Source organism: Ranitomeya variabilis, chromosome 3 (genome assembly GCF_051348905.1).
Source record: "Ranitomeya variabilis isolate aRanVar5 chromosome 3, aRanVar5.hap1, whole genome shotgun sequence".
NCBI lineage: Eukaryota > Metazoa > Chordata > Amphibia > Anura > Dendrobatidae > Ranitomeya > Ranitomeya variabilis.
Window position 1 is genome coordinate 322,907,733 of NC_135234.1, and position 19,660 is coordinate 322,927,392.

At 50.1% G+C, this 19,660-nt stretch overlaps 1 protein-coding gene and 1 long non-coding RNA gene across 13 annotated transcripts in view; one reads left to right on the forward strand and one right to left on the reverse strand.

Annotated features, from left to right (window-relative positions):
• Positions 1 to 1,185, forward strand: part of LOC143815939 (uncharacterized) — a 51,581-nt gene extending 50,396 nt beyond the window's left edge. Inside the window, exon 3 of one of the 2 annotated variants that reach the window (XR_013223852.1) lies at positions 731 to 1,118. This is a non-coding gene — a long non-coding RNA (uncharacterized LOC143815939). Of the gene's footprint in view, positions 1 to 730 lie in introns of both variants that reach the window. The other variant, XR_013223851.1, reaches the window with a different exon arrangement.
• LOC143815937 (protein 4.1-like) overlaps positions 1 to 5,678 on the reverse strand; it is a 405,258-nt gene extending 399,580 nt beyond the window's left edge. For 8 of the 11 annotated variants that reach the window (XM_077295758.1, XM_077295756.1, XM_077295754.1 and 5 more), the window contains exon 1: positions 5,554 to 5,678. Coding sequence is in view for 3 of the 11 variants with exons in the window: in XM_077295750.1 (XP_077151865.1) it covers positions 5,554 to 5,567 (14 nt within the window). In the remaining 8 variants the exon portion in view is untranslated. The remainder of the gene's footprint in view (positions 1 to 5,553) is intronic. The other 3 variants (XM_077295750.1, XM_077295746.1, XM_077295741.1) reach the window with 3 other exon arrangements.
• Between the last annotated feature and the right edge of the window lie 13,982 nt (positions 5,679 to 19,660).

Below are 19,660 nucleotides of genomic sequence, written 5' to 3' on the forward strand. Positions count from 1 at the left end.
TCCAGCCCTATGCCATCACACTTTGCCCCATGCCCACCACAGGAGAGAAGCAGAGGACAGGGTGTTGGCTGGGATTAGCAGTCTACCTCCCAGAGGTGGCCCAGCATGGGGAGGGTGCCGAGTAATCTGCTGATATCACTGTGGGGCAGAGCGCCTTATGAGCCCGGCCAGCAGGCGCTCCAGCCCTATGCCATCATACTTTGCCCCATGCCCACCACAGGAGAGAAGCAGTGGACAGGGTGATGGCTGGGATTAGCAGCCTGCCTCCCAGAGGTGGCCCAGCATGGGGAGGGTGCCGGGTAATCTGCTGATATCACTGTGGGCAAAACCACTAAAAAAATAGTGCCATAATCCAAAAACTTTAAGACCAATCTACATAGAAGTACATCCAATATATCTGTATCATCACTGAGTGGTCGCTCGGATATATCTGCAGCATCAGCTTCAACTACTGGGTCTATTGATAGCACGAGACTTCGGGATCATGTTTTTCATCCCTATAAGAGAAATGCGGCTCCTTCCAAAGTCAACAGGGACAACAAGGTGATTAATTTGAGTAATCATACCCTCTCTCAATTTGATTTGTCATTATTGGAGAGGGGTTTATCTTTTTCACCAGTAGCTGCGTATGATCTGTTTTCTACCATTAAGGATCTGCATATTTTTGCTAGGTCATTGCTATTCAAAAGGTACTTCAATAATAACAATCTTCACTCCCTTTTTCCCATAGAGGAGGAACAAGAGGCCTTAAGAATTCTAGAGGAACTAGCAGTTGAACATACCAACGATGGGGGTGAGATTCCTGCTTCGATCCGTCCACGGTCCACTAAGTTCCCCCCTTTGTCATCTTGCTCTAATGTTGAGACGTTTGTTCAGGTGGTGATGGCGGAATTTTATAAGATTCCTAAATTTATTGTTAATGATAATTTGACAAGGGAGGAGAGGTGTCGGTTGATGCATCTTCAGGAGCTGCCAGATATACTTATCAAACCAGCTGATAAGGGGGGCAATGTCGTCCTCTGGCCCACTTGTATGTATGAGAGAGAGGCTTTTCGGCAACTGAATAACAATATATGTTATAAAAAGTTGTCGTATAATCCTCTCTCTGCGTACTCGGCAAAATTGGATACCATCAAGCGGGCACTGGGGGACGGCATTATTTCTAAAGATCTGGCCTCTGCTCTGGTAGTTCCTGTGCCTACAATTCCGACTCTATATCTTCTCCCTAAAGTACATAAGAATTCCGCCTCCCCACCTGGCAGACCGATCATTTCGGGTAGGGATAACTTTTTGGAACACACTAACAAATGGATCGATTATCATCTTCAGCCCCTAGTCTCTGGCCTCCCTTCCTTCCTCAAGGATACGGGTGACTTGTTGCGCAGGGTCGACGGAGTGCATTTGGAGGGTGATACTCTGATGGTTTTGGCAGATGTTGAATCCCTATATACCAATATCAGACATTCTGATGGTTTGGCTGCCGTTAAATTTTTTCTCAACAATTCTACATTGCCGGCTGGCATACGGGATCTTCTGCTGGAGCTGTTGGAGTTCACCCTCACTCACAATTTTTTTGTTTCTAAGGGGTCCTTCTACCTGCAGCTCCAGGGGACCGCCATGGGGGCAGCCTTTGCGCCGGCCTATGCTGGTCTCTTTCTGGGGCTGTGGGAGAGGGACCTCTTCCTGTCAGACAAAGTGGGGTCTATGGAGTGTGTCCCATTTTGGACACGCTACATAGAAGATATCTTTGTCTGGCAGGGCACTCCATCTGACCTTGCGCGACTTATTGATGTACTGAATAGCAATTACTTTAACATCGATCTTACATTTACATCTAGCGCAACATCCCTGGACTTCCTTGATGTGACTATCAGGAGGGACTTTTCCGGGATGTTGCAGACTGATATCTTTAGGAAGGAAACAGCTACAAACACATTGCTACACGCATCATCTGGCCACCCACGGCATATGATCAGATCCGTCCCAATTGGTCAGTTCCTCCGCATTAGGAGAATCTGCTCATCTGATATTATGTTTGAGCAACGAGTGGAGGAACTGAAGGAACAGTTCAGATCCCATGGTTACAGTCGGAGGTCAATTAAGCAGGCCTATCTTAGGGCGAAACATGCTTCCCGCCATGACCTGCTGTATGGGACCCAGACAAATGGTCGGCCTGGTGATAAGCAGTTACTGAGATTTGTTACCACCTTTAGCTCTCAGTCCGACAGGGTTCGTTCCATTCTAGAGAGTGCCTGGCCTATCTTAAGGGTGGACCCAATTATGTCTAAATTTATTTCTGCACATCCCTCCTTGGCTTTTCGACGGGCCAAGAACTTGAGGGACCATCTCGTCTCCAGTCATTATTCTAATTATCAAAAACCCACGTTTCTGGACAGTTTCACCAGGAGGGTGGGTTGTTTTCCGTGTGGTGGCTGTGTTGCCTGCCCGAACATTGAGCGGTGTGACAGTTTTGTCAACTCTGATGCAACTAAGAATTATAAGATTCGATCTTATATCACTTGTACCACTAGGTACGTGGTATATTATGCTACTTGCCCATGTGGGTTAATTTATGTTGGGCTCACCACGAGACAGCTCAAAATTCGCATCAGAGAGCATGTTTTGGATATTCGGGCAGCAGCAGGCCACGCGGAGACATCCACCCTCAAAACTATACCCCGACATTTCAAGGAATTACATAATTGTGATGACACTTTGTTGCAGGTTCGTGGCATTGATGTCGGAAAAATTAATATTAGGGGTAGTGATGTGTCCAGGAGATTGGGGAGACTGGAGACGAGATGGATCTGGCAATTGAATACGGTCCATCCTTTTGGATTGAATGAGTATCTCTTTTGTCCCCTTCCTTCGGTCTTCCGGCTGCTAAGTGTATCATGTGTGCCACTCCTCGTGTTTTTTCTTTTATTCATTTTAATCTATGTGTTTTTATTTCAGTGATTTTCGTCTTTGCCATGATGTGTATTTTGGCTGTGGTGGACTTTTTCTTATGATATGATGAAGCGTGGATCCCCATGTTGCTATCTCACTGTGATTTATTCATATTTCTTCATCCATCGTCACATAATATATTTATGTATGCCTTTATATATTTATTATTGTATGTTTTGTGTTTATATTATGTTATTTTTCATAGGGATATCTGGGCACTCTATGGTTGCTGTGTGTAAATATGGGGCATTAGGGTATTTATATATCAATTTTTGTAATTTGTCGTGTTTTGGATATATTCTTTATATATTTATTGGATATGTATGTATGTGCATTAATTTTTGTCTATATAATTCTCTTATGATTGTTTACATTGTCTTATATCTTATTTTTGTGTTTCGTCTGTGTTGCGGACGGCTGTTTTATTAGTAATGGATGTGTATTGTCTTACATCCGATTTTGTGTCTTTATTATTCCAATATCAATTATTTGTATTTGTCGTTCTATGTATTTTGTATTCATTATGGATATATATGTATTTATGCCCGGTTTATTGACTTTGTTCCCATATGCTGTCATCTGAATCATATATATTATGTGCATGTTGTCATCCTCTTGTGAACGGGTACGCTTTGTTTGCGCCCTATTCCCATACACTTGTTACCTTATACCATGGTGATTCTGTTTGCCCTTGATTAAAATGGCCGCCGGTGTATTTCTGGTCATGCGCGATCCGCATCTTACCGCTTCCGGTCCGCAATTTCACGCCGGCATACATGGGCCCGTGTATGTCCGGTTGTGACATGTGCAGCCGATTTGCGGTGATGCGGGATCCCATCGGCTATATTCAGCGTTCTGGCAGCTATATATTCCACCTGCCTCAATACATGGCACGCCCCCTGAGGAAGGATTTTACCGAAACGCGCGTCGGGGTGGGCAGGAGCTGACGTGATTCCCCAGTGTATAGTGGTATGTTCACATGGTTATATATGCATTATGTATACCTATACACGACTGTGGTCTGTTACTTTCTCATCATTTATAATGTGATCTTGATATAATCACAAACGGTGGTGTAGGTTTATATGTGAGCTTACCATATACTATATATATACCATGTACGGTTCTATTTATTTATATCTGGGGAACACTTCTCTGCTCCTTGTTTCCATGAGGTTTGATTGTTTAACGCTCCCTACCTTGCTGACCTTGTTTATGTTTATTTGTATATCTATTCAATAAACTTTTTCTACGTTTTTGGATTATGGCACTATTTTTTAGTGGTTTTGCTTATTAGCAGTAGTGTGTCCCACACCTTTCCATATATAGGCTGGTTACATTATATGATTATATTTGCTAGTATGATTCTACATCTTTACAACAGCCTTCAGTGTTTGCCTGTGTTTCTATGATATCACTGTGGGGCAGAGCCCCTTATGAGCCCGGCCAGCAGGCGCTCCAGCCCTATGCCATCACACTCTGCCCCATGCCCACCACAGGAGAGAAGCAGTGGACAGGGTGATGGCTGGGATTAGCAGTCTGCCTCCCAGAGGTGGCCCAGCATGGGGAGGGTGCCGGGTAATCTGCTGATATCACTGTGGGGCAGAGCCCCTTATGAGCCCGGCCAGCAGGCGCTCCAGCCCTATGCCATCACACTCTGCCCCATGCCCACCACAGGAGAGAAGCAGTGGACAGGGTGATGGCTGGGATTAGCAGTCTGCCTCCCAGAGGTGGCCCAGCATGGGGAGGGTGCCGGGTAATCTGCTGATATCACTGTGGGGCAGAGCCCCTTATGAGCCCGGCCAGCAGGCGCTCCAGCCCTATGCCATCACACTCTGCCCCATGCCCACCACAGGAGAGAAGCAGTGGACAGGGTGATGGCTGGGATTAGCAGCCTGCCTCCCAGAGGTGGCCCAGCATGGGGAGGGTGCTGGGTAATCTGCTGATATCACTGTGGGGCAGAGCCCCTTATGAGCCCGGCCAGCAGGTGCTCCAGCCCTATGCCATCACACTCTGCCCCATGCCCACCACAGGAGAGAAGCAGTGGACAGGGTGATGGCTGGGATTAGCAGTCTGCCTCCCAGAGGTGGCCCAGCATGGGGAGGGTGCCGGGTAATCTGCTGATATCACTGTGGGGCAGAGCCCCTTATGAGCCCGGCCAGCAGGCGCTCCAGCCCTATGCCATCACACTCTGCCCCATGCCCACCACAGGAGAGAAGCAGTGGACAGGGTGATGGCTGGGATTAGCAGCCTGCCTCCCAGAGGTGACCCAGCATGGGGAGGGTGCCGGGTAATCTGCGGATGGCACTGTCATGTGGCCAGGGCAGTGCTGGAGCCGGCCTGGAGATAGTTCTGCTCCGGCTCCCCCACAGCTGGTGGGCTGCCGCTAGCCCAGGACACGACCACCTTGTCATTACACAGATGTCTACTTCCAGCAGGTGACAGATCACACCCCTCCAAACCACACACAGGGGGCGCCATACCGTTCAAACTCCAGTCACTCTGCAGCGTGTGTGAGTTTCCGCCTAACAGATCCCCCAGTGGCTGCACAACTCGGGTCACCCCGCTCACCCCGGAGAGCGCCGGGCCCGGCTCCGCACCTACCTGACTGACGTCATCAAGGTGTTTCTAGGGTCATCAGAAGCTGACAGCTCATGCCCCTTCCACCTGCACTGAAGCCGTCCTCGTCTGACGCCGATGCTCAGCCCCGCCCCTCTGAGGGAATGCACCGCCCACCGATGCTTTGCTCCGTTTAGATTTGCTGGGTCTAGGAGGGGCTCGACAACCGCGGTTGTCCCTGGATTGGCTGCGCTCTGACGTGGGCGGAGCTATATGCAGCTCTTTGCTGCAGTAACTTTAGCTGTTAACCCGTAAACTGGAGGTAGAAAAGCAACGAATGTTAGACTTGTAGTTAGCAGCACAGGGCTGGCCCGACTCGGCCGGACAGGACTGCAGTCAGAATCGGTCCTCCGGGCTCTGTAGTGTTAGGGTAGTAGCTGTCAGCCCTCACCCCGGTCATCGCCAGGAGGGATTGATCTGCAGCTAGGTGGCTGATGCAGCCTATGTGACCAGGATCTGCTGCTGTGTGATGGGTACAACCCCAGACATCACATCAGCACAATTACTGGCTCTGACAGTGGGCTGCAGGTAATAGCTCTTGTCTATGGCCAGCATTAGGGCTCACTCACATTCTTAGTTTTTGCCCATTGGTTTCTAGATGTAACAAGCACTGCTGGACCCAAAAAAGGGCCCTGTGTAGTGATGAGCTAGAATACTCGTTACTCGGGTTTCTCCGAGCACGCTCGGGTGGTCTCCGAGTATTTTGGCGTGCTCAGAGATTTAGTTTCTGTCGACGCAGCTGCATGATTTACAGCTACTAGACAGCCTGAATACATGTGGGGGTTCCCAGAGGCGTAGCTAGGGTTTTCGTTCGGGGGGGTGAAGCTTCTGAGTAGCCCCTAACCAGGTAACCTTGATTAAAACTGGGTGACGCACCCTAATAGTGGAGGAGGACCTCAGCAGATGACCTTGCTGCTACTGAAGATAATCTCTATACAAAGACCAACATGGATATTACCGCCATATGGTCAGTGGTAGATAACAGTCCTACAGAACATATAAGAGATCACAGCACAGTTACAGATAATGTCTTACCGCTGACGTTCTTTCTGATGGAATCGTTCATTTTTCCCGTCTTTTCCATGTGGCCCAGAACGACGACAACTTCTTCCAGCAATGACTCGGCTGCAGAGAATACAACAAAGAAATGTTTCACTTCTCATATTCAAGCCATCACCATCTATTCCCAACCTGCACACATTCCTCATCCTGCTGATACCCCAATACGTGTCCCTATTACTGCCCCTGATACCCAATACTGAGCCGCTGCTGCCGTATGTGTCCCTATTACTGCTCCTGATACCCCAATACTGAGCCGCTGCTGCCGTATGTGTTCCTATTACTGCACTTGATACCCCAATACTGAGCCGCTGCTGCCGTATGTGACCCTATTACTGCACCTGATACACAATACTGAGCCGCTGCTGCCGTATGTGTCCCTATTACTGCCCCTGATACCCCAATACTGAGCCGCTGCTGCTGTATGTGTCCCTATTACTGCCCCTGATACCCCAATACTGAGCCGCTGCTGCCATATGTGTCCCTATTACTGCACCTGATACCCAATACTGAGCCGCTGCTGCCGTATGTGTCCCTATTACTGCCCCTGATACCCCAATACTGAGCCGCTGCTGCCGTATGTGTCCCTATTACTGCACCTGATACCCAATACTGAGCCGCTGCTGCCGTATGTGTCCCTATTACTGCCCCTGATACCCCAATACTGAGCCGCTGCTGCCGTATGTGACCCTATTACTGCCCCTGATACCCCAATACTGAGCCGCTGCTGCTGTATGTGTCCCTATTACTGCCCGATACCCCAATACTGAGCCGCTGCTGCCGTATGTGTCCCTATTACTGCACCTGATACCCCAATACTGAGCCGCTGCTGCTGTATGTGTCCCTGTTGCTGCCCCTGATACCCCAATACTGAGCCGCTGCTGCCGTATGTATCCCTATTAATGCCCCTGATACCCCAATACTGAGCCGCTGCTGCCGTATGTGTCCCTATTACTGCACCTGATACCCCAATACTGAGCTGCTGCTGCTGCCGTATGTGTCCCTATTACTGCACCTGATACCTCACTACTGAGCCTCTGCTGCCGTATGTGACCCTGTTACTGCACCTGATACCCCAATACTAAGCCGCTGCTGCCCTATGTGACCCTATTACTGCACCTGATACCCCAATACTGAGCCGCTGCTGCCATATGTGTCCATATTACTGCCCCTGATACCCCAATACTGAGCCACTGCTGCCGTATGTGTCCCTATTACTGCCCCTGATACCCCAATACTGAGCCGCTGCTGCCATATGTGTCCCTATTACTGCCCCTGATACCCCAATACTGAGCCGCTGCTGCCATATGTGTCCCTATTACTGCCCCTGATACCCCAATACTGAGCCACTGCTGCCGTATGTGTCCCTATTACTGCCCCTGATACCCCAATACTGAGCCGCTGCTGCCATATGTGTCCCTATTACTGCCCCTGATACCCCAATACTGAGCCACTGCTGCCGTATGTGTCCCTATTACTGCCCCTGATACCCCAATACTGAGCCGCTGCTGCCGTATGTGTCCCTTTTACTGCCCCTGATACCCCAATACTGAGCCGCTGCTGCTGTATGTGTCCCTGTTACTGCCCCTGATACCCCAATACTGAGCCGCTGCTGCCGTATGTATCCCTATTAATGCCCGATACCCCAATACTGTGCCACTGCTGCCGTATGTGACCCTATTACTGCACCTGATACCCCAATACTGAACCGCTGCTGCCGTATGTGTCCCTATTACTGCCCCTGATACCCCAATACTGAGCCGCTGCTGCCGTATGTGTCCCTATAAGTGCCCCTGATACCCCAATACTGAGCCGCTGCTGCCGTATTATTACTGCACCTGATACCCCAATACTGAGCCGCTGCTGCCGTATGTGTCCCTATTACTGCACCTGATACCCCAATACTGAACCACTGCTGCCGTATGTGTCCCTATTACTGCCCCTGATACCCCAATACTGAGCCGCTGCTGCCGTATGTGACCCTATTGCTGCACCTAATACCCCAATACTGAGCTGCTGCTGCTGTATGTGACCCTATTGCTGAACATAATACCCCAATACTGAGCCGCTGCTGCTGTATGTGTCCCTATTACTGCCCCTGATACCCCAATACTGAGCCGCTGCTGCCGTATGTGTCCCTATTACTGCCCCTGATACCCCAATACTGAGCCGCTGCTGCCGTATTATTACTGCACCTGATACCCCAATACTGAGCCGCTGCTGCCGTATGTGTCCCTATTACTGCACCTGATACCCCAATACTGAACTGCTGCTGCCGTATGTGTCCCTATTACTGCCCCTGATACCCCAATACTGAGCCGCTGCTGCCGTATGTGACCCTATTGCTGCACCTAATACCCCAATACTGAGCTGCTGCTGCTGTATGTGTCCCTATTACTGCACCTGATACCCCAATACTGAGCCGCTGGAGCCGTATGTGTCCCTATTACTGCACCTTATACCAGGGCCGGACTGGCCATCGGGCAGTTCTGGCAAATGCCAGAAGGGCCGGTGGCAGTAGTGGGCCGCTCGAGTGTGCCGCTGTCGGCACACTCTCCCCGCTGTCGGCGCACTCCCGGCCCCGCATTCAACTATACCGGCGTCATAGACGCCGGTACAGTTGAATGCAATGATGGAGGAGAGAGCGTCTGCTGACGCTTCCTCTCCCATCATTCCCCGCTCTGCCTGCCGCTGACACTGCGGGTGCGCGATGACGTCATATCATCGTGCACCTGCTGTGTGACCGGGCGGGCAGACTGCGACTGCTGAGACCAGAGCCAGAGCAGCGCGGGGCAGGAGGAAAGGTGAGTAGAGTGTTTTGTTGTTTTTTTTATCAATGAGTGATGACTGGATTGTGGAGCTATTGGGGGGGGGGGGGCTGTGCTGCATTCCATTCTATGGGCCTGTGCTGCATTATATTCTATGGGCCTGTGCTGCATTGTATTCTATGGGCCTGTGCTGCATTGTATTCTATGGGCCTGTGCTGCATTGTATTCTATGGGCCTGTGCTGCATTGTATTCTATGGGCCTGTGCTGCATTGTATTCTATGGGCCTGTGCTGCATTCCATTCTATGGGCCTGTGCTGCATTCCATTCTATGGGCCTGTGCTGCATTATATTCTATGGGCCTGTGCTGCATTGTATTCTATGGGCCTGTGCTGCATTGTATTCTATGGGCCTGTGCTGCATTCCATTCTATGGGCCTGTGCTGCATTCCATTCTATGGGCCTGTGCTGCATTCCATTCTATGGGCCTGTGCTGCATTGTATTCTATGGGCCTGTGCTGCATTCCATTCTATGGGCCTGTGCTGCATTCCATTCTATGGGCCTGTGCTGCATTCCATTCTATGGGCCTGTGCTGCATTGTATTCTATGGGCCTGTGCTGCATTGTATTCTATGGGCCTGTGCTGCATTGTATTCTATGGGCCTGTGCTGCATTCCATTCTATGGGCCTGTGCTGCATTCCATTCTATGGGCCTGTGCTGCATTCCATTCTATGGGCCTGTGCTGCATTATATTCTATGGGCCTGTGCTGCATTGTATTCTATGGGCCTGTGCTGCATTGTATTCTATGGGCCTGTGCTGCATTGTATTCTATGGGCCTGTGCTGCATTCCATTCTATGGGCCTGTGCTGCATTGTATTCTATGGGCCTGTGCTGCATTGTATTCTATGGGCCTGTGCTGCGTTATATTCTATGGGCCTGTGCTGCATTGTATTCTATGGGCCTGTGCTGCATTGTATTCTATGGGCCTGTGCTGCATTGTATTCTATGGGCCTGTGCTGCATTGTATTCTATGGGCCTGTGCTGCATTCCATTCTATGGGCCTGTGCTGCATTCCATTCTATGGGCCTGTGCTGCATTATATTCTATGGGCCTGTGCTGCATTCCATTCTATGGGCCTTTGCTGCATTGTATTCTATGGGCCTGTGCTGCATTGTATTCTATGGGCCTGTGCTGCATTATATTCTATGGGCCTGTGCTGCATTATATTCTATGGGCCTGTGCTGCATTCCATTCTATGGTCCTGTGCTGCATTATATTCTATGGGCCTGTGCTGCATTGTATTCTATGGGCCTGTGCTGCATTGTATTCTATGGGCCTGTGCTGCATTGTATTCTATGGGCCTGTGCTGCATTCCATTCTATGGGCCTGTGCTGCATTCCATTCTATGGGCCGGTGCTGCATTCCATTCTATGGGCCTGTGCTGCATTATATTCTATGGGCCTGTGCTGCATTATATTCTATGGGCCTGTGCTGCATTCCATTCTATGGGCCTGTGCTGCATTCCATTCGATGGGCCTCTGCTGCATTATATTCTATGGGCCTGTGCTGCATTGTATTCTATGGGCCTGTGCTGCATTCCATTCTATGGGCCTGTGCTGCATTCAATTCTATGGGCCTGTGCTGCATTGTATTCTATGGGCCTGTGCTGCATTCCATTCTATGGGCCTGTGCTGCATTCCATTCTATGGGCCTCTGCTGCATTATATTCTATGGGCCTGTGCTGCATTGTATTCTATAGGCCTGTGCTGCATTCCATTCTATGGGCCTGTGCTGCATTATATTCTATGGGCCTGTGCTGCATTATATTCTATGGGCCTGTGCTGCATTATATTCTATGGGGCTGTGCTGCATTATATTCTATGGGCCTGTGCTGCATTGTATTCTATGGGCCTGTGCTGCATTGTATTCTATGGGCCTGTGCTGCATTGTATTCTATGGGCCTGTGCTGCATTCCATTCTATGGGCCTGTGCTGCATTCCATTCTATGGGCCTGTGCTGCATTATATTCTATGGGCCTGTGCTGCATTGTATTCTATGGGCCTGTGCTGCATTGTATTCTATGGGCCTGTGCTGCATTCCATTCTATGGGCCTGTGCTGCATTCCATTCTATGGGCCTGTGCTGCATTCCATTCTATGGGCCTGTGCTGCATTGTATTCTATGGGCCTGTGCTGCATTCCATTCTATGGGCCTGTGCTGCATTCCATTCTATGGGCCTGTGCTGCATTCCATTCTATGGGCCTGTGCTGCATTGTATTCTATGGGCCTGTGCTGCATTGTATTCTATGGGCCTGTGCTGCATTGTATTCTATGGGCCTGTGCTGCATTCCATTCTATGGGCCTGTGCTGCATTCCATTCTATGGGCCTGTGCTGCATTCCATTCTATGGGCCTGTGCTGCATTATATTCTATGGGCCTGTGCTGCATTGTATTCTATGGGCCTGTGCTGCATTGTATTCTATGGGCCTGTGCTGCATTGTATTCTATGGGCCTGTGCTGCATTCCATTCTATGGGCCTGTGCTGCATTGTATTCTATGGGCCTGTGCTGCATTGTATTCTATGGGCCTGTGCTGCGTTATATTCTATGGGCCTGTGCTGCATTGTATTCTATGGGCCTGTGCTGCATTGTATTCTATGGGCCTGTGCTGCATTGTATTCTATGGGCCTGTGCTGCATTGTATTCTATGGGCCTGTGCTGCATTCCATTCTATGGGCCTGTGCTGCATTCCATTCTATGGGCCTGTGCTGCATTATATTCTATGGGCCTGTGCTGCATTCCATTCTATGGGCCTTTGCTGCATTGTATTCTATGGGCCTGTGCTGCATTGTATTCTATGGGCCTGTGCTGCATTATATTCTATGGGCCTGTGCTGCATTATATTCTATGGGCCTGTGCTGCATTCCATTCTATGGTCCTGTGCTGCATTATATTCTATGGGCCTGTGCTGCATTGTATTCTATGGGCCTGTGCTGCATTGTATTCTATGGGCCTGTGCTGCATTGTATTCTATGGGCCTGTGCTGCATTCCATTCTATGGGCCTGTGCTGCATTCCATTCTATGGGCCGGTGCTGCATTCCATTCTATGGGCCTGTGCTGCATTATATTCTATGGGCCTGTGCTGCATTATATTCTATGGGCCTGTGCTGCATTCCATTCTATGGGCCTGTGCTGCATTCCATTCGATGGGCCTCTGCTGCATTATATTCTATGGGCCTGTGCTGCATTGTATTCTATGGGCCTGTGCTGCATTCCATTCTATGGGCCTGTGCTGCATTCAATTCTATGGGCCTGTGCTGCATTGTATTCTATGGGCCTGTGCTGCATTCCATTCTATGGGCCTGTGCTGCATTCCATTCTATGGGCCTCTGCTGCATTATATTCTATGGGCCTGTGCTGCATTGTATTCTATAGGCCTGTGCTGCATTCCATTCTATGGGCCTGTGCTGCATTATATTCTATGGGCCTGTGCTGCATTATATTCTATGGGCCTGTGCTGCATTATATTCTATGGGGCTGTGCTGCATTATATTCTATGGGCCTGTGCTGCATTCCATTCTATGGGCCTGTGCTGCATTATATTCTATGGGCCTGTGCTGCATTGTATTCTATGGGCCTGTGCTGCATTGTATTCTATGGGCCTGTGCTGCATTGTATTCTATGGGCCTGTGCTGCATTCCATTCTATGGGCCTGTGCTGCATTGTATTCTATGGGCCTGTGCTGCATTGTATTCTATGGGCCTGTGCTGCATTATATTCTATGGGCCTGTGCTGCATTATATTCTATGGGCCTGTGCTGCATTCCATTCTATGGGCCTGTGCTGCATTATATTCTATGGGCCTGTGCTGCATTGTATTCTATGGGCCTGTGCTGCATTGTATTCTATGGGCCTGTGCTGCATTGTATTCTATGGGCCTGTTCTGCATTCCATTCTATGGGCCTGTGCTGCATTCCATTCTATGGGCCTGTGCTGCATTCCATTCTATGGGCCTGTGCTGCATTATATTCTATGGGCCTGTGCTGCATTATATTCTATGGGCCTGTGCTGCATTCCATTCTATGGGCCTGTGCTGCATTCCATTCGATGGGCCTCTGCTGCATTATATTCTATGGGCCTGTGCTGCATTGTATTCTATGGGCCTGTGCTGCATTCCATTCTATGGGCCTGTGCTGCATTCCATTCTATGGGCCTGTGCTGCATTGTATTCTATGGGCCTGTGCTGCATTCCATTCTATGGGCCTGTGCTGCATTCCATTCTATGGGCCTCTGCTGCATTATATTCTATGGGCCTGTGCTGCATTGTATTCTATAGGCCTGTGCTGCATTCCATTCTATGGGCCTGTGCTGCATTATATTCTATGGGCCTGTGCTGCATTATATTCTATGGGCCTGTGCTGCATTATATTCTATGGGGCTGTGCTGCATTATATTCTATGGGGCTGTGCTGCATTCCATTCTATGGGCCTGTGCTGCATTATATTCTATGGGGCTGTGCTGCATTATATTCTATGGGGCTGTGCTGCATTATATTCTATGGGGCTGTGCTGCATTATATTCTATGGGGCTGTGCTGCATTCCATTCTATGGGCCTGTGCTGCATTATATTCTATGGGCCTGTGCTGCATTATATTCTATGGGCCTGTGCTGCATTATATTCTATGGGGCTGTGCTGCATTACATTCTATGGGGGCTGGCTGTATTACATTCTATGGGGGCTGGCTGTATTACATTCTATGGGGGCTGTGCAGCATTACATTCTATGGGGCTGTGCTGTATTATAGTCTATGGGGGCTGGCTGTATTACATTCTATGGGGCTGTGCTGCATTACATTCTATGGGGGCTGGCTGTATTACATTCTATGGGGCTGTGCTGCATTACATTCTATGGGGGCTGTGCAGCATTACATTCTATGGGGCTGTGCTGTATTATAGTCTATTGGGGCTGGCTGTATTACATTCTATGGGGGCTGTGCTGTGTTACATTCTATGGGGGCTGAGCTGTAATGCTGGATACAGCTATAATTATGTTATATAGTCGTGTTACACTCCCCTCACTTCTTGTAGCCTACAAGTGTACAAAGATATTATACAGTCACCATGTGACAAGTGGGCCTGTGTGACGTCAAATGGCAGGGCTGAATTTTAGTCCCAGTCCGGCCCTGCCTTATACCCCAATACTGAGCAGCTGCTGCCGTATGTGACCCTATTACTGCCCCTGATACCCCAATACTGAGCCGCTGCTGACGTATGTGTCCCTATTACTGCACCTGATATCCCAATATTGAGCCGTTGCTGACGTATGTGTCCCTATTACTGCCCCTGACACCCCAATACTGAGCCGCTGCTGCCATATGTGACCCTATTACTGCCCCTGATACCCCAATACTGAGCCACTGCTGCCATATGTGTCCCTATTACTGCACCTGATACCCCAATACTGAGCCGCTACTGCCGTATGTGTCCCTATTACTGCACCTGATACCTCAATACTGAGCCGCTGCTGCTGTATGTCTCCCTATTACTGCCCCTGATATCCCAATACTGAGACGCTGCTGCCATTTGTGTCCCTATTACTGCACCTGCTGTGTGGTTTTCTGTGCCCTCTAAATTCTAAAGCAACCCTCTAGAATATAGTAATGCCAGGGTGCAAGTGCCCTTGAAAACAGTGCCCATATTTTGCCCCTAGAAAGTAATAATGCCCTCTGTGTGCCCCTTTGATAGTCACAGTAACCTGAGTTCCCCTATAACAATATAGCAATAAGTGCCTACCAGTGATGAGCGAGCACTAAGGGTGCGTGTCCACGCTCAGGATGGCCGGCGGTATCGCCGCAGCGGAGAAGCCACTGGGCGCTAAGCCCCGCCCCCTTTCTGGGACGCGATCATACCGGATGTGTACAGTACACATCCGGGATCATCGCACCCCTCGCCATAGGGCCCTGTGATATTACCTGCGGCGACGCTGCGTCGCCGCAGGTAGCACGGACATGCTGCGATCTGAAAAGACGCGCAGCATGTCCGGAGTCGCAGGGCCGCCGCGTGCGGGATTCCACGCATAGTGGACACGGGATTTCAAAAAATCCCCTCCACTATGCTGGAACATCTGGACGCTGCGTGTTTGACGCTGCAGCGTCAATCACGCAGCGTTTACTTACCGTGGACACTCACCCTTAGGGTATGTGTCCACGTTCAGGATTGCATCAGGATTTGGTCAGGATTTTTCATCAGTATGTGTAAGCCAAAACCAGTAGTGGGTGATAAATGCTTAAGTGGTGCATATGTTTCTATTATACTTTTCCTCTAATTGTTCCACTCCTGGTTTTGGTTTACAAATACTGATGAAAAATCCTGACCAAATCCTGATGCAATCCTGAACGTGGACACATACCCTAAAATGCTCGGGTGCTCGTTGTCGGGTCGAGCAGATTGGTATACTCGGGTACTCGATCCGAGTAACGAGCCCAATGTAAGTCTATGGGAGACCCGAATATTTTTACTGCGATCCCCCCGGGGGTCATTTTAAGGTCTAAAAACGTTTGAAAATTATGGAAACACTGCTCAAATGACACAGGAACATCATGGGGATCGCCCCTGGAATCATTCCTGACTCCTAGTTCACAGCTTTAAACCATTTTTTCAGAGATTCATGACATTTTTCCCGGTGCAACAAAAAACACACTAAAACAAAACCAAAGTGGATTTTGCTGGGAAATATGTCAAGGTACATCTTTTGCAGGTTAATGACTTGCCTATAAGGCCAAATAATTAACCCCAGACCAAAAATTTCCTCCCCCACTTAGGCTTAGTTCAGACGCAGCGTTTTTGAAGCGTTTTTCAACTTTAACATTGCTTTCAACCACTACAAATGCATTTGCAGCGCCCCAGAGTCCTGGTCGTTGCAGTACTGTGGCTTCGCCGCTAAGGGGGACTATGGTACATCTGATGGCACTGAAGGAGTTCATCTGACCAGGTATCACAGACACCAATACATTTCACAGTCTGGCCTCCAGGGGGAGCTAAGGGTTCTATTTATTAGGCCACTCCTCACAGTCTGGTAAAACTGGGGGTTAGGCAGGAAGTTAAAAAGAAAGCTGGCTGGGTTGGAACCAGGCAATACCTTGTGGCAGAGGGTGTTGTAGGGGAAGATTCAGAGGGGTCCCTGTCAGGGGTGGGATCCTGACAGAGGCCTAGCGAACAGAGAGAACGTTACGGGACCGCGCCTGCACGATATAGCGGCGGTACCCCAAGAAAGGATAATAAGCGAGATTTATTGTGCTGAGTGAGAAACGAGATCAACGCAACAAGGAGAATACCAGTAGGAGTCGTGCTGTAAGACGAGGCAACATCCTATTGAGGCGCATAACCGGTGGCCGGAACGCCGAGGAAGTATAGAGCTCCAAGCCAAACTTCAAACCTACGGCAGGACAGTCAGGTACAGGTGGGTTGTCTCACCCAGACCCAAGAAGACACAGGGGAGTAACAACAGGAGTGGGGCGACGCAAGAGTCCCAGAAGAGCTCCGAGCCTCCCGTCATACGGGTGCATCCTAACCGTAAGATCAGGGGGACGTAGAGGGAGAACATCAGAATCGAGTTGTGAGGGAACACGAGAAACAGACACAACAGTTGTGGGGTACTATCCCGTAAGCACAGCAGGGGAGGACCACAACACAAGCGCAGGAAGGTAGGCACAGATTTCTACCTGCAAAGGGAACTCTGGAGGTGCCATCGGACCGGCCGGACTTGCACAGCCCTGTTAACCGTATTCCGGATTGAGGACTCAGAAGCCTTCAGTAAAGAGGTAAAGAGACTGCAACCTGGTGTCCTCGTTATTTACTGCACCGCACCTCCACCACCATCCACATCTATTATTGTACGCCCCTGAGCAGGGTCACGGACCGGATCTAGCCACCGTGACAACCCCAGAGCAGAGACTCAGAGGCCCGGTACCGGGTACCCCTTGGCCCTGCGGCAGTGGGGGCGCTACAACTTGGCGTCATGAACAGGATCTACTTAAGCCTGAAGAATCAGGTCATGTGTGCCTTGGAACTGTGATTTATTGTACTTGGACTGTGACTTATTTCAAAGACTGTGTAGTGCTACTGGCCGCCACTTGCCGCCAAAATCCGCCATTACAGCGCTGAGGAGAGCGCAGGAGAAGAAGAAGGGCGTGGAGTGGGCGTAGACAAGCTGGAGAGCGCGAAAGACAATGGCCGCCCAGTCTAAATATTTCTGCCCCTTGAGGACGTGTCCGTCAGCAGCTGAGATCCGCCTACTGATCCTCAATGGGGGGCGGAGACAAAGAAAGCGAAACCGCCCACGAAGGAGAGAGCGGGAAAAGGACCAGGAAGAAGAAGTCAGTGACATGGAGGACGCCATGGCCAGCCGCCCAGAGCCGGAGCGTGGGGTCAGAGCCGAGGACTCCCCCAGCTTCCCGGAGAGGCACCGCAGCCAGACCTCCACAGTTGACGCTGACCTCCTGCAGACCGGAGCGGATGAGCTGATCCACCAACTCCTGCAGACGCAGCTGAGCACTGAGGCCGGGTGGAAGACGACCATCATCGGGAGCCTCGCCAGACATCTGTCGGCAGCCTCGTCTGGTCCGGAGCAAGAAGGAAGTTATAGCGCTCCAAAGCCAGAAAGCAAGGCCCTGCCGAAAAGCGAGATGCCGCAAACGGAGATGACAACGCCGCAGCGCAAGGCCCTGCAACCAGCGTTCCAGATCCCAGCGGGGACGGAGCAGATCGGCACCGGAGGAACCGCATCTGAAGCAGGTATGAAGGACGACCCTGCCCTGACGACCGACACCACTGCAGTGACTGCTAGTGCCACAGCTGCTGACTCCGTTCCAGTGACTGATCTTGCAGCAGCTGCTACCTCTGCTGCAGCAAATGCCCATACTCAAGCTGCGCAGACCTCCATCGCTGCGCATGATTTCACCGTACTTGAAAGATGGATTAACGGCGTTTGTCCAGCACTGGGTGTGACCCTGGACCTCACTTTTCCCAGGCCAAGAGGGGTTAAGTGCCAGGTGCAGCCCTGGAAGCCGTCCAACTAAACCTCGGAAACCTGAACATGTAAATAGTTAATTGTTTTCACTGTTTTGCTGCTAAAACCCGTCCAGGGTTAACTCTTAAAGGGATCCCTTTGTTGACCCAGGATCCCTATTGCCTTTTGTTTGTTTTCTATTTTTGCTCCGTTATCAAAGGACTGCCGAATCATGGACGGTGAATGATTCAAAAACTGATCTTGTAAATAGTTTGCACCTTCTTAAAGGTGCTCTCTACTGGTTTTATAAGCGAAAGGACTCTTTGCGAAGACACTGGTCGCAGAACCAGCATCGGAGTCCTTACTGCAAACAGACTTGCAGCTTGAGAAGTTGCACTACCTCATAGAGACTTGGTCCCCTCTTAAAGGGGATGTTCATCAAAAGCACTTAAAGAATGATGATGTTTTGAAAGAAAGTACTGATAATACTGATATGTAAAAGTTATATGTAGCTAACTGGTTGATTGTAGGAAATGTTTAATAATGTTAATAGAAGAATGAGGACAGGAAGTGAACCCGTAGGGGTTAGTGGTGAGTCCTCTTAGGAGCCATATAGAGATGGCTCAGTGATCTTGAACTGAAAGAAAAATGATATGTTCTATACTGTGTATAGTAGTGGAAGGACAGTAGGCCCGGGCGGAAAGGGGCGGTCCTGTATAGAAAGGAGAGGCAGTAGGTCTGGAGCAGTTAGGACAGGCGGTCCTGCAGACGTAAAGAAGGAGAATGCATAAAAGTTAATTAGCCTTATATCTAATATATAATTGCCTAGAATACTACTTCCTGCAATTTGTGCCAACTTCCGTGGCTTTGTCCGGAGCTATTGTCCGGAGCTATTGTCCGGAGCTATTGTCCGGAGCTAATGTCCGGAGCTAATGTCCGGAGATAAGTGACGTCACCAGTGTCCTACACCCAGGCAGAGCACAGTGGCCCCAGGCAGAACATGGGGCCCCAGGGACCCCGCCCACCAAATCGGAGGCCGAGGGGCCTCGCCCACCAAAGCGGAGGCCGAGGGTCCCCGACCACCAAATCGGAGGCCGAGGGTCCCTGCCCACCAAATCGGAGGCCGAGGGTCCCCGCCCACCAAATCGGAGGCCGAGAGTCCCCGCCCACCAAATCGGAGGCCGAGGGGCCCCGCCAACCAAATCGGAGGCCGAGGGGCCCCGCCAACCAAATCGGAGGCCGAGGAGCCCCTCCCACCAAA